The sequence below is a fragment of the Pelophylax lessonae genome (genome assembly GCF_965119305.1).
Source record: "Pelophylax lessonae genome assembly, chromosome: 6".
Lineage (NCBI taxonomy): Eukaryota > Metazoa > Chordata > Amphibia > Anura > Ranidae > Pelophylax > Pelophylax lessonae.
In genome coordinates, this window is record NC_138773.1 from 22,835,089 (window position 1) to 22,851,190 (window position 16,102).

General features: G+C 41.5%; 1 protein-coding gene across 1 annotated transcript in view; it reads right to left on the reverse strand.

Annotated features, from left to right (window-relative positions):
• Positions 1-7,234: 7,234 nt before the first annotated feature.
• The window catches only part of LOC309558486 (uncharacterized protein), a 105,331-nt gene continuing 96,463 nt past the window's right edge, over positions 7,235-16,102 (reverse strand). The window contains exon 16 of the mRNA XM_082261557.1: positions 7,235-11,804. Coding sequence (XP_082117683.1) covers positions 7,306-11,804 — 4,499 coding nt within the window. The 3' untranslated portion in view covers positions 7,235-7,305. The remainder of the gene's footprint in view (positions 11,805-16,102) is intronic.

Consider the following 16,102-nt stretch of genomic DNA (forward strand, 5'->3'; position numbering starts at 1 on the left):
AGAAACCCCCTGACCTATCACTGCACGGACTCCACTAAGTAAAGCATTGCACTGCCTCCATCGGCTATCTTCCCATAGAGTATCCTGGTGCCAGGATGCCTGGTGCCAGGACATGAGCATCAGAACCTCAGTTCTGATGCTCATGTGCCCATTGCTGGGTCTTCCAGGACTCCTCTCAGGATACATTTTGGGTCTTCATGAATTCCCCCCATCATCCATACTGGGTCATCCAGGATTCTATTCAGAATTTATGCTTGGTCCTCTAGGATTCCTCTGAGGATCTCTACTGGGTCTTTCAGGATTTTTATAGAATTCCTGCTAGATCATTCAAGATTATTTGCAGGATCCCTGCCTGGTTTTCAAGGATTTCTCTCAGGGTCCCTACCTGGTCTTCCAGAATTCCTCTTAGGATCCCTCCCAGGTTTTTTAGGAATTGTCAAATGATTCATTCTGGGTCTTCCAGGATTTATTTCAATGGACCCCTGCTGGGTCTTCCAGGATTCCCTGCAGGATCCTCCTCATTCCTCTAATGATGCTTACTGGGTCTTTAGGATTATTCTTAGAATCCCTGCCAATTCCTCCAGGATGCCTTGCAGGATCCCTGCCTGTCTTCTAGGATTCCTCTCATGATACCTGATGGGGATTCCAGGATTCGTTTTAGGATCCCTGCTGGGATTTCCCCCCACTACCTCCAGAACTTCGGAAGTTCCCAGTAATGCCGATGGGTGCGTCTTCTGAACAGGAAGATATTTAAACACCAGCTTTTTAAGTAGCTGGTTCTCTTTCTTTTTGACAGCTACCTGATAACTAAAGGTGCCTTAATACTACCAGCTGCCTGTTTGTTGCCACTTGTATTGGTCTGGCTACTTTCTAACCTACCGCCTACTTTTACCCCTTCCTGGACCAGACCACTCTCTTGCCTGCAATCTGCCTTGAACCTGCCTGGACCTGGCTACTCTCTTGCTTCCTTCCTCCCCGGACCCCAGCTGGACCTGACTACCCTCCTGCCTGCAACCTGCCTGCAACCTGCCTTGACCCCTGCCTGGATCAGACTACTCTTTTGCCTCCTTCCTGCCTTGATTTCTGCTTGGACCTGGCTAATCCTGTGCCTCCTGCCTTGTTTGACCCCTGCTTGGACTTGAACACTCTCTTGCATCCTGCCTTGACCTCTATTTGGACCTTACTACTCTCTTGCCTCCTGCCTGCTGTGACCTTTGCTCCGACCTGACTACTCCCTTGTCTCCTGCCTTCCTTAACCACTTACCCACTGGGCACTTAAACCCCCTTCCTGACCAATTTTTAGCTTTCAGTGCTCTCACATTTTGAATTACAATTACTCAGTCATGCAACACTGTACCCATATGAAATTTTCGACCTTTTTTCACACAAATAAAGCTTTCTCTTGGTGGTATTTATTTATCACGCTATAAATAAAAAATAAAAAAATGAAAATTTTGTAGAAACAATGCATTTTTCTTCGTTTCGGTTTTAACATTTTGCAAATTTAGTCATTTTCTTCATAAATTTTGATCAAAAGTTATACTGATACATATCTTTGGTAAAAATAACCCAAATAAGTATATATTATTTGGTATATGTGAAGGCTATAGAGTCTACAAGCTATGGTGCCAATCATTGAAAATTGATCAGACCTGATGTACTGATGGTCTATCTTATTTCTTACTCCTTTCACACTAACGATCCGATCAGATCCACCTGTCAGTTTTTTAGGTGGACCTGATTGGATCCTCCATGCATCCCTATGGGGCAGCGGATGTCAGCGAAGACATCTCCGCTGACACCCGCTGTTATCTGTGGAGAGAGAACTGAACCAGATTTGCGCCCGTTTGTTTACAAGTGATCGCTCCGTCATTTGACGGAGCGATCACGTGGTAAAGGGCCTCTGTCATTGGCTCTTTAAAGGGGTGACAAAGTCAGGAAGTGACGAAACTCGTCAGGGGCGTGGGCACACAACGTGCCGGAGGATCGGTCGGGTGAGCGGAGGTGTCTCCTGGGTTCCAGCGTCTCATTACTATTGTGCCGCGGCATCGGGACCAGAGTGAGCACCCTAATCCCCGCTTTTATTGCATTTATTGATTGATGTGCTTTTAAAAAGGATTGTGTCATGTACGTGCATTTAATTACATTAAAGGTCTCATACGTTATTGCGCTAGTGGGGCTCTTTTGCTTTTTACATGCTGTGAGTGGAAGGAAGGCTACCTAGTCACCAGGGACCTTATATCAGCTACATCCTGAGTGCAGAGTTGGAACATCCAAGCGCATTAGCCCGGTCCATGAGAGTGGAGGGCAATAAGTGGGGGTGAGTGGCTTGGCTGAGGGGTGTGGAGCACAGAGGTGGAGGACCTTTTGGGTGTTTCTTTATTTCAAGAGTCACTGGAATCTCACCGGATCATCGTTCATCACTATTCTTTATAGACTGTTTTTGTATTAATGTGTTCTTTTCATCACGTCTTTCGCAATGAAATTGGACTTTTTATGCATTATTTTATGGCATTTGATTAGTTATACACATATCACTGTGCTTGATTTATCAATCTTTTATGTGCTAGTTGTTTATTTTATTCACTATTATTCACAATTCTCATTGAATACTGTAGATTTGAATGGGAATATTTAAAACTTGAACACCAAGTCCACCACCAGTTTTGGATTTGAACTTATAGAGGAAAACACCTGGAGTCCAAAATAAAAAAAAACATTTATTCCAATCATTATACAAGAACACATTATACATGTGGGTGATCAAATATTCTTGATTTGTAGGAATATTCACTATTTTAGCATCCCCTGCTGAATAAAATAATTTTGTCTATAAAAATCCATCCTTGCTTTTTTTTCAAAGATTACATATAAATCAGAGTACAGGCCCAAAACTATGAATCATGATATACATTATATTTAATCATAAGCATCTTTGGATCAAATGTACAACTCCTTATATGTGAATGTATTATTCTATATAACATTTGCATCAGGCATAATTCTCCCCCAGCAAGACAAAGAACCTATTTATTTCCATTGATTGTATAGACATAGAGGCATAGAGCTCATATGGCACCAGTTTTGGTTAAACTTGTGAAACTTTTTCTATGGCCAACCTAAGTGCACAAGATCTTCTCCTAAAGCCCCATGCATCTCTGGATTACTGGAACTGAATTCTCTAAACACAAGAAGTTGCCAGTTGAGTTGGGAAATCTGGTGGTCTCTGCCAGTAAAACTCAAACGCAAACCATGGAGCTATTTAGACCGCTACACAGTATACTGTGTGTATATATATATATATATATATATACAGTATATATATATATATATATATATACAGTGCATAAAGTATTCAGACCAATTATTTTATGTTGCAGCCTGAAACTAAAATTGTTTAAATTCATTTTTTTCCTCCAAGAACCCGATTGTCAGCACCAGACATCGGGTTCATGTCCTCAGTCTCTGACCATCTCTTGTATCATGTCTGCAGTCTCTGACCATCTCCTGTATCATGTCTGCAGTCTCTGACCATCTCTCATATCATGTCTGCAGTCTCTGACCATCTCCTTTATCATGTCTGCAGTCTCTGACCATCTCCTGTATCATGTCTGCAGTCTCTGACCATCTCCTGTATCATGTCTGCAGTTTCTGACCATCTCTCATATCATGTCTGCAGTCTCTGACCATCTCCTTTATCATGTCTGCAGTCTCTGACCATCTCCTGTATCATGTCTGCAGTCTCTGACCATCTCCTGTATCATGTCTGCAGTCTCTGACCATCTCTCATATCATGTCTGCAGTCTCTGACCATCTCTTGTATCATATCTGCAGTCTCTGACAATCTCTTATATCATGTCTGCAGTCTCTGACCATCTCTTGTATAATGTCCGCAGTCTCTGACCATCTCTTGTATCACGTCTGTAGTCTCTGACCATCTCCTGTATCATGTCCTCAGTCTCTGACCATCTCCTGTATCATGTCCTCAGTCTCTGACCATCTCCTGTATCACGTCCTCAGTCTCTGACCATCTCCTGTATCACGTCCTCAGTCTCTGACCATCTCCTGTATCACGTCCTCAGTCTCTGACCATCTCCTGTATCACGTCCCCAGTCTCTGATCATCTCCTGTATCACGTCTTCAGTCTCTGACCATCTCCTGTATCACGTCCTCAGTCTCTGACCATCTCCTGCATCACGTCCTCAGTCTCTGACCATCTCCTGTATCACATCCTCAGTCTCTGACCATCTCCTGTATCACGTCCTCAGTCTCTGACCATCTCCTGTATCACGTCCTCAGTCTCTGACCATCTCCTGTATCACGTCCTCAGTCTCTGACCATCTCCTGTATCATGTCCTCATTCTCTGACCATCTCCTGTATCATGTCCTCAGTCTCTGACCATCTCCTGCATCACATCCTCAGTCTCTGACCATCTCCTGTATCATGTCCTCAGTCTCTGACCATCTCCTGTATCATGTCCTCAGTCTCTGACCATCTCCTGTATCATGTACTCATTCTCTGACCATCTCCTGTATCATGTCCTCAGTCTCTGACCATCTCCTGTATCATGTCCTCAGTCTCTGACCATCTCTTGTATAAGGTCCGTAGTCTCTGACCATCTCTTGTATCATGTTTGCAGTCTCTGACCATCTCCTGTACTATGTCCAGCGGGAACACTCTGCAGCCTCACCGCACAGCACAGCACACCCAAGGTAAGTGGAGGACTGGAGAGAAGAGTGACTTCTACTTAGGGATTTCTTTTGCAGATAGGCTGGGCTGGCACTGGCAGCAACAATTTTATTCAAAGAAATCAGGATTTCTTCTGCAAATAGGCTGGCACTGGCAGCAACAATTTAATTCAAATCAGGATTTATTTTGCAAATAGGCTGGCCTGGCACTGGCAGCCTGGCATAGTTATAGTCTAGTACTATGCCTGCCAGTGCCAGGTCAGCCTATTTGCAGAAGAAATCCTGATTTGAATAAAATATTTGCTGCCAGTGCCAGCCTGCCAGTTGATCTGAGGTGTGATAGTGCAGGAATTAGGACTGATCTGAGGTGTGATAGTGCAGGAATTGGGGTGATCTGAGGTGTGATAGTGCAGGAATTGGGGTGATCTGTGATCTGCACAGATGTCCGCCGGTCACTCGCGATCTCCCACTGGAGAGGGAGAAAGGCAGGCGGCTGATGTAAACAAAGCCGCCTGTCATTCTCCCTTTGTAACTGCAGAGATCATACGATCCTGCTATGTAGGATTGTATGTCTCTGTGGTTACATGAAAAGCCACACCCCTTTACAGTTAGAAGCACGCCCCTAGGGACACATTTAACCTTTGCATTTCTAATAAAGTTAACCCCTTCCCTGCCAGTGTCGTTTTTACAGTAGCAGTGCATATGTATAGCACTGATTACTGTAGTAATGTCACTGGTACCCCCAAAAGTGTCAAAAATGTCAGTTAGGGGTCCGATCTGTCCGCCGCAATGTCGCAGTCCCGCAAAAAAATCGCAGATCACTGCCATTACTCATTAAAAAAAAACAATAAAAATGACAAAAATCTTTCCCTTAGTTAGTAAATGCAATAACTTTTGCGCAAACCAATCAAAATACGCTTATTGCGATTTTTTTTACCAAAAATATGTAGCAGAAAACAAATTGGCCTAAAATGTTAAAAAAGTTTGATTTTTACATTTTTTTTGGGGAATTTCATATTAAAAAATGTGAAAAATATTGTTATTTTTTCAAAATTTCCGCTCTTCTTTTGATTATAGCGCAAAAAGTAAAAATCGCACAGGTGATCAAATACCACCAAAAGAAAGCTCTGTTTGTGGGAAAAAAAGGTCAATTTAATTTGGGTACAGCGTCGCACGACCGCGCAATTGTGCAGTACAGTCACTCAGTCCCGAATCGCAAAATAGGCTCTGGTCTTTGAGCAGCCAAATCCTCCGGGGCTTAAGTGGTTAAACAACTGTAGTATCAGGCTGCAACATATCAAAATTAAAAAAATAATCAAAATTATTATATTTAATAATAAAAAAAATATTAAAAAAAATAAAAATAAAAAAATAATAAAAAATTACAAAAAAAATCATATCAAAATTAAAAAAAAAAATATGTTGTACCCTTTTCTAATGTGTACTCTGTTCAATAAAGCTTTTTGGAAAATAAAAAATAAAAAAATAAAATGAAAAGGGTGTGAATAATTTATAATTGCACATATATGGAATGGTGGCACATAGATGGGCTCATAGGGAAATAGATAAGATGGAACTGAACAATATAAAACTTTGGCATTCCCCTCGAGTTCTAGCAAACCTTGTCTTGGCCCTGCAGTGAACATTTATTTGTCTGTACTATTAGTATATTCCACCTTCATATCTGTTTTTATTTTTTTACTTTATATAGATTAACAGAGATAATTGTGCTAAAAAATAGTAACTTAGCACGCTAGATTTTACAAGTGCAGGTTCCAGGGTTATCATTTTAATCATACCTTTGTTTCCTAGAAGTCTGGACCTAGCAGCTTTTCAAAACATCTAAACATTCACTCCAAAGACATGCTGGTAGGTTAATTGGATCCTGTATAAAAAAAATTGGCCCTACTGTGTATGTATGTGAGTTAGGGACCTTAAGCCTCGTACACACGCATCGATTATTGGCCGGGAATTTTCGGCCAACGGCCGATTTTCGTCTTGTTAGTATGATGCTTCCGACAACCGACTCCGACTTTTCGGCCAAAAAAAATCTGGTGTGCAGGCTATAAAATTTTTGTTGGTCGTCAACACAACGGCCGATTTTCCGTCAGTCAGTACAGTTTTCAGCAGACAAAAATCTGATGAGCAAGACTGGGCATGCTCAGAGAAGAAAAAGCACACGGAAAGTAAACCATCACATGACATCACTTCTGAAGTAGATTTTTGTTGGCCGAGAAAATTCGTGTGCAGTCTAGGCACATTCCAACCAACAAATCACAACTTGGACAAAAGTCGGACGATCGGTCGGCCGATAATCGTTGCGTGTGTACGAGGCATGCGATTGTAAGCTCCTTGAGGGCAGGGACTGATGTGAATGTTTAATGTATATGTAAAGTGCTGCGTAAATTGACAGCGCTATATAAGAACCTGAAATACTACTAATAATAATTCACCCTACGTGTTGCAGGGCAAAGATGAAGATGGGAGCTGTGGAACATGTACCAGAAATGTCTATTCCTACAAACCTTCTTTGTAAGGTTATCCTCACCTGTAAATCCTAAGGCTAGACAATTAGTGATTAATCTGTATTACATTATATATAGATCTCCTCTTGGCTCACTGGGTTTTATTCAGGCTCCTGAGAGCTTGTTCCCATGTCAGTTTGTGCCAGTCTTCTGGAAGATTGGCTGGGTTGGCATTGTACAGTTTGGCAAAATAATTATTGAACTTCTTAAGAACAAATTTCCAGTAGTCCGAGCCTTCAGCAGTTGTGTCGGGGTAGATAGCCCAGTCTGGGTAATATTTTTGGTAATCTTTGTAAGGGTGGGGTTTACCTTCTGCATTCCTAAAAGTCTTATTAGAAATGACATTGGAAGAGCATATGGAATGGTCGAGAGCGTTGGTTTTTTCATTGACATGTTGGGCTAGCCCTCTAGGTCTATGGACAGATGCAAAATGTTCTTTATGATCCCCTCCTCCAGCTTCACAGGGGGCTTTACAGAAAGGACACTGCTTGCCGCACCCCATCACCTTCCTGAACAATTCATCCTGAGGTTTCAGTGTCAACTGCAAAAATGTAGTTTCTATGTTTCGAGAGTTTATGTCTCGCTCGACCTGTTTTATTAAGTCAGATAGGTACAATTCAGTGTCATGTGCAAATTGCTTAATGGCACTCAAATTATTTTCAAACATGACAACTTTCGTACTGTTCTGTGAAATGACAAGTTCTTTCTTCAAAACGTTACAAAACTTAGCTAAGAAGTCATATATAGTCTTGGCTTGAAGAGTTTTTTTATCACGAAGAGCTTGTTTTATTTTTACCAGAAGACTCTGCAAAATATTTGTTTGCAATACATGAATAGTATTTTGGCGTTTATAATGCTCAGTAAGATATTGTGAGATCCATCTTTTCATGAAATCTTCATAGCTGTTGATGTATTCTGCATAATCTTCAAGAGAGCCATCATTAAGCAACGTTTTGAGCACCTCTCGTTGTAAGATTTTCCGACTCTTAAATTCCTGAGGGCCGTTTTTCTGAAGAATGTCATCCACGATCTCTTTGCCAAGGCATCTGTTGATGTGGTCCAAGATGGCTGGTTTTAAAGACACCGTACAGAATTGTTTAGCTCTTCTTTGACATTCATTCCTTTTTTCAAACATATTGATGAATGTGGAGAAATATTGAGGTTTCATCTCCTCTAGGTAGCTTTGTGGGTCATTACGCCGAACAAACTCTTCATGCATTCTCTGAAACGTCACGGCCGCATTTCCTAAAACACAAAGCTTAAGGTCCAGCTCAAACAATTTGGTTGTCCGAGGGTTTTCAGCACTATGTCTGTGCAGGTCATTATTTATCATTTTCAGCAGCTCGTGAGAATACATTTCATTAAAATCCGTCTTGGAATTTGCAATTTCTGTTACTTTTTCATCACATTTTCTCTGTACAGAGAAGGCAATATCATTTGCACAATCACTTTCTTCTTTGGAATCCACTTGGAGATAGTTACTATTAATTGAAAAGTCCTTTCCTTTATATTGAATAAGACTTTTGAGTTCATTTAGTTTTAGAATAACAGTACTGTCATCACATTGCATGTCCCGTTTCAGCTGTTGAATGATTTCCAGGTCGATGTTGCGTTTTTTTAACATGGACGGTGGTAAAGTAGAAGTTGCTTTTCCCCATATCATCTCAAATTCTCTTTTTAACTCTTCTGCATTTACTGAGTACTCATTCTTTCTTATTTTGTCCATGATGTCTGACACTCTTTCTTCTATGATTTCGATATATCTCTCTTGTAATGCTTGGATCTGGCATTTCTCCTTTTGGATGGTAATTGTCAGATCACATTTGCCAAGAAGACCAATTTCAATGTTTTTCCTAAGATACTTGATGCTTTGGAAGAAATCACCTTTAAACATCTCCAAAAGATGGGCATTGTCACAATCATCCCTAAAGTACTTTTCTAGAGATCTAGCCATGACCAGCTCTTCTTCATCCAACAAAGAGTTCATCTCACTTTTTATCTTGTCCCAAGTTTTAGATCCTAACTGATTGGATGATAGGTTAAAGATCAAAGTTTCTGTCTTAATCATCCAGTCATGGCTATTTTTCTGGAATCTCCATTCCCAGTCTGAGTACTGGATGCAAAGTTGGTTGTAGGCCTCAGTGACCAAGCGGTTTCTGAAACTGAAGACAAATTTTTCATGTTTCACTGCTTCCCACAAACTTCTCATCCATTCTGTGAACTGTCTTATATCTTGTGGCTTTCCTGGTATAGACTTTAGATACCTAGCTATCGAATTTTTTAGCTCCTGAACATTTTCACTGTAGCCATGGTTAATGGAAGCCATAGGTGGAATTCCATGCCACAATCCGGGAATATACCAGGAGTTACTTTCAATGTCACAGTGTATGATGTCAGAGAAGGTGTTGACTCCTCCTTTGTTCTCCATTCTTGCAGATACTTTAGTCATTTCATTCAGCTGTTCGATGAACTTTTCTCTGGCTTTGCGATTTTTTTCATGGGCGGACACGTCGCTCACATTCTGATGCACAAACTGGCAGCTGGACTTTTTCCCTACTTCCTTCATACGAAGAAAGGCATGGATTACGATCTGAAGTATGTCTTTCATCTCTTCTGTATTTTCCATGGCCATGTTAACTATGGTGATGTCGCTCAACCCAACTGCTACTGTTGCCAATTCATTGTCATGTTCATAACTGCCCTCAAGAGAAGCTAGCTCCATGGATTTTAATCCTTCAGTGTCAATGACCATAACGTAGTCACAGCCCAGATCCTCCTGAAAGTTCTTTTTTGCATCAAGGAGAGTCATGAAGGCTCCTCGTGTGCATCGACCGCTAGATGTAGGTAAGTGCAAGCCAAACATGGTGTTCAGAAGGGTGGACTTCCCTGTACTTTGCACTCCTAGGACAGTAATTACTCTAACTGTGCAGTTTTTCTGTGTTATGATTTCTAGCTCACTCAGGACATCGGTTATCCACTGCATGGGTATGTTGGAGGCATCTCCATCTATCAACTCCAGTGGGAACCCATCCAACAACAGATTAGCAGCTATTTGTGGAAGATCCACCATTTTTGGTTTCCCTATAGATTGTTGTACTTCATAAAACTGCCCCAACTCACGTAGAAAATGTTCAACACCTAGTGAACTGTCAGCTAATTTCTGATCAATTTCCATAAAGGCGTGGTTATTTAATGCCACGTCTGTCAACAGCTCTCGGTATTCATCATTTAATTTTGCTAGCTGATGTCTTCCAAGTTTGTCTAGTTGTATTTTCAGCCACTTCAGGAATACTTTTCGCTCTGCTGGATCAAACGTTTTCAGGGCATGCCAAAATTTCTTCACACCAGACGCTATCTCATGGTTACTTTGCTGCTTACGGAGCTGGAAATGGTCTTCCCGGAGCTGTGACTGATATTCTTCCACATCTTTGTCCTCCAAGTTTCTCATTCTACACAATTCCTTCTCGATCTTAGTCAGCTGTTTCCAAGGATCACCTTGTAGTTTCATTGTTTTCTTTTTATATTCCAAGACATTGTTTATCTGACTGGTGATTGTTATTGCAGCTTCCCTTGCTTTGTTACATTCCTTAAAATCCTCATCAATATTGCACTTTAATTCAGAATCTGTATGAGCAATTTGCTCTAGAGTATGGGTTTCCATGGTATTTGCTATCAGTGCTTTTATCTTTGACTGTAAAGTCTTGACTACTTGTGTGTCGTTGACCTTTCTGCTTTTAACAATAAAATTCTCTGTTTTAATGTTACATTCTGCTGATAAACGTTTAAGGATTCGAAGAGTATCTGCATCAATGTTTTCAGCTCCTGAATTTACAATAAAGAAGAACTGTGGGTTTTTGCTTACCAGGTTTGATAACAGGCCGTATTGCTGATCTTTTATACTCTCAATAAACACAAATACAGCCGCTGATACCTCTGATAATAGAGAAAACTGTTCCTGGTGACACTCAAGATCCCCTCTCAGGTTAACGAAGCCTAAAGGTTCCGGAAAAATATCTGAGTTTCCACGTCCTGCTGGAAAATAGCAGGATATTTCCACCAGCCCATCTGAGCGTTGGCGCTGGGCATTTCCACCAGGCATGTCCCTATGGACAAAATAATTTTGAATGAACTGAGGAGGGCTTAACACTTGATTTAGAATCTTTGACTTTGATAAACTGCATGCCCCCAGTCTGATAAAAGAGAAAATTGGCATTGGAATGTTGACTAAGTTGTCTTCTTTAAACCCTGTGCTCTCCACTAATGACTGTGGTCTCCATTTCTTCACAATGTCTCTCATCGCCCACAACATGAAGGTATAGGGTGGTCTGTCACGTGGAGGGAGCAGCAGAGGAAGCGCAAACTGGCACATGGACATTTTGGAGAAAATCTCTTGTTTTAAGAAGGTATCTGAGTCATGAAGAACATCACACATGACATCCAGAGGGTTGTAGGCATCAGATTCCATAGGATCATCAGAGTCCTCTTCGGTAAGATCAAAGAATGCATCCATGTCTCTGTCTGGAGAACAAATGTTTCTTGCAGTGACATCTAAAGCCATGACCTTCTCCAGAAACGTCATCTTCACCAGGTCTTGAAAAGAAAGAATACAAAGCTGGTATAAATAAGGCTAGTCAAATCTAGAGCATACGTGTATACTAGCAAAACTTTATTTTATGGCTTTCTCAATAGGCTTGTCAGTAGGGATGATCAAACTTTTGAAAAGTTCGGTTCGACCAGAACACCCAAACTTCCCGAAAGTTCGGTTTCGGATTCCAGAACCCCATTGAAAATCAATGGGACCTGAACTTCGGTAATCAAAAAACAACATTTTGAAGCCCTAAAAACCAATAAATGACCATAAAAAGTGCCTAGGGTTCTTGGTAATGCCCCAGGGACTATTAATCACACAAAAAAAAGTTCTTAAAAATTGTCGTTTTTGATAGAGAGCCAATTATTGAAAAAATTATTTAAAAAAAAAAAGAGATTTCTTTGGATTTAATGTCTGGGGGGTCTAAAAAGTGTACCTGTGAAAATTCAGCTCTGTAGCATGTCCAGAACCAGAAAAAAAAGATAATTTTTCTTAGAATTATTAGTAGAGCAGGGATGTGGCTCCACTCTTTTCACACCTGGGCGTTTTTGTTGCAGGCGTTTATTGGGCATTTTTTGGGCGTCTTTGGAGGCAGGCATGACATCTGAACTTCTGTGTAGGGGTATATATACACACGCACACATATATGTATATATACACATACACACATATAGGTGTGAAAGGAGCGGAACCCCATCCCTGCAAATGATTTAATTACCGCATGGATGGGGTTCCGCTCCTTTTAAAACCTATATGTGTGTATGTGTATATATACATATATGTGTGTGTGTGTATATATATACCCCTACACAGAAGTTCAGATGTCATGCCTGCCTCCAAAGACGTCCACAAAAAAAGCCCAATAAACGCCTGAAACAAAAATGCTCAGGTGTGAAAGGAGCGGAGCCACATCCCTGCTCTACTAATAATTCTAAGAAAAATGATCTTTTCTTCTGGCGGTCACCCTGGTATAGCAGTCAGAGTCAGTTAACCCTACACTACACTACGGTCACCCTGACACTTAACACTTTCCCTATAGAAACTAGATTATTGAATCTAACTATAGTGGAAAATAGTACCCTAACTACACTAGATATCCCTTTCCTCACACTAATAATTGCTAAATGACACTTTTGAAGCAGGAGTAACAGAACTGCTTCCACTCTCTTCCACATCCCTGTATTACAGTGCTAGAGATTTGGCGGGGCTATGTTATATACTGGGGGGCGTATTCACTAATGATTGGCCTCTGGACCCCCTAGTCACTCCAATCACATTCCTAGCATACTCCTGCCCCCCCAATTGGCTTTTCCTGACGTTTCTGGTCCAATCACGGCTTTTAAAGCCCAGTTCCTGTCCCATTGCAATTTGGTCGGTTCTGGTTTCCGAATTCTGAACTTTTACCGCAAAAAGTTCAGAATTCGGCCGAACCTCGAACAGCCAATGTTCGGGTCGAACCGATGGTCGACCCGAGCCGTTCGATCATCCCTACTTGTCAGCTGCTGTACAGGTTTAGCAGTGGGACCTGGGTTAATCTGTGACCTCCTCAGAGGTCATAGGATTGTCATACCTCTCCAACATTGTAGGCCTACAAGAGCCAGGGCACATCACTGCACAGAAAAAGTGTTCTACCTTGGGTTCTCCCTTCTCATTTGATTCAGTAAAGTAAGTAACAAGTGGCCGACAAAAGAACAGGAGATTTATGGCGCTTTTACACTGCATGGAACCGAACGGTTCGGCTCGCTTTTGTGCTTTTCCACTGCTGGTACCGAGCGGTACGGCTCTCAAAAACAGTACCACCTCGATTGTGGTTCCAAGAGGTACCATACCGGTACCATATCCCACAATCCTTTTCATGCAGTCACTACTAGCCACTGATTGGTCAGAGAATCATTGTTATCCCACCTACATCCCACCCACTTAACTTTAGTACTACTTTAGTGGAAAAGCAAACCATACCGTACCGTACCGAACCGTTCCAACACCGTACCATGCAGTACCAGCAGTGGAAAAGCAAACCGGGCCAAGCAGGGCCAAGCAGGGCTGAGTAGAGCCGAGCCGGTACTTGCAGGGGAAAAGTGCCATTAGAGGAATAGGATGGGGATAGAACTGACCCATAAACCGTCCAGGCAAAACTCAATTCCCCCAGAGAATTTTCTTTGAAAGAATGAGTCGGATGGTAGCACCACCTTCATCACCTTCCACTAATACTGAACAAAGCTAATGGAAAAAACTCTGCTATACATCATTTGGATAACATAAAATTAAAAGCAAAGGTTAACACAGATTTTCAAGTATGCATGCATAAACTGTTCTTAAATTGAACATCTAGAACACATGTGCCAAACACAAGGACCACGGGCTGAATCCGGCCCACCAGGTCATTTTATGTGACCTTTGCACCTAGGGCTTTTTTTTTACCTGGAACCCTGCACACTGTGCATACCACACCCCTAAACCCTGCAGTCTGTATGTGGTGCACTCCTCATGCCTGCACTCTGTACACATTGCACCCCTGAACTATGCACTCTGTACATAGCACACCCCTGAATCCTGCACTTGGTACATAGCACACCCCTGAATCCTGCACTTGGTACATAGCACACCCCTGAACTCTGCACTCTGTACATAGTGCATCCCTGAACTCCGCACATAACGCACTACTGGTATTTATTGTCCTTTTAAGATTCTCCCACTGGTAAGTGCAATGTGGCCACACCCATCGTTCGATCGGGCGGGGGTGGGTGTGATTAAGTTCCTACACCTATTCTGAGAAAATAAAAGCCCTGGATACATTTATGTACTCTTAAAAAAAAAAAAAAACCTGGCCCTTTGAGGGCAACCATAATGTTGATGCGGCCCTCCATGAAATTGAGTTTGACACCCCTGATCTAGAGTGTTTGCACAAAAAAGACAAAGATTCTTTATTTCTGCTTTAAAGCGGAACCTCAGAAAATGGAAGAATAATTAATCTTACCATAACTTGAGATTTTGGCTACTTCTGTTTTGGACTTCTTTTCTGGAGGTTGATCTTCATAACCAAATATATGGTAAAAGAGAAAAAAAAAAAAAAAAAACAGAAACGTTATAAATGTGAAAATACCAGAGGGTCCTAGCACAAAGTGGGGGAAGGAGGATGGGTTGTTGTTTTTTTTTTTTTTTCCATTAAGTTAAGTTTACCCCTTTCCAAGCACAATCTGTGCAATAGCATCCATCAGCATGACGAGATTTGGGATTTTTTAGGCAAAGATTTTGAGAGTGTTTTTATATAAAATAAAAACAATTTATTTGTACATTTAAAAAAAAAAAAAAACATACACGTTTTTGGGTGTAGGGCTAGAGGCCCTATTGTGCAAAGAAGTGATAAAGAGTTGAGTTTTACAGTGAAAATAGTGACTTGGTGATGGTATGAATGTGTTTCTCTGTTCATCGGACTTGATTACAAGTTTTTGGGACAGAGATAGCATCCGAAATATCCGAGGCGTATTTGTAAAATCAGACACTGATGTTGGACGAGAAGACCTGGCTCACAGTCTCTCCTCTAATTTATCCCAAAAGGTGTTCTATCAGGTTGAGGTCAGGACTCTTTATGGACCTTGCTTTATGCACTGTTCCAAATCATTGGGTGGAGGGGGGATTATGGTGTGGGAGTGTTTTTCAGGGGTTGGGCTTGGCCCCGTAGTTCCAATGAAGGGAACTCCTAAAGCATCAGCATACCAAGACATTTTAGACAATTTCATGCTCCCAACTTTGTGGGAAGAGTTTGGGGATGGCCCCTTCCTGTTCCAACATGACTGCGCACCAGTGCAAAAAAGCAAGGTCCATAAAGACATGGATGAGGAGTTTGGGGTGGAGGAACTTGACTGGCCTGCACAAGTCCTGACCTCAACCCAACCTTTGGGGTGAATTAAGAGCGGAGACTGCGAGCCAGGCCTTCTCAACCAATATCAGTGCCTGACCTCACAGATGTGCTTCTGGAAGAATGGTCAAACATTCCCATAGGCACACATTTCTAAACTTTGTGGACAGCCTTCCCAGAAGAGTTAAAGCTGTTATAGCTGCAAAGGGTGGGCCAACTCAATATTGAACCCTACGGACTAAGACTGGGATGCCATTAAAGTCCATGTGCGTGTAAAGGCAGGTGTCCCAATACTTTTGACAATATACTGTATATATACACTCACCGGCCACTTTATTGCGTACAACTAATCAATTATTATCATTAGCAATTTGTGTTACCAAGCAATTTAACACGTGTACCCAATAAAGTCGTCAGTGAGTGTATATATATATATATATA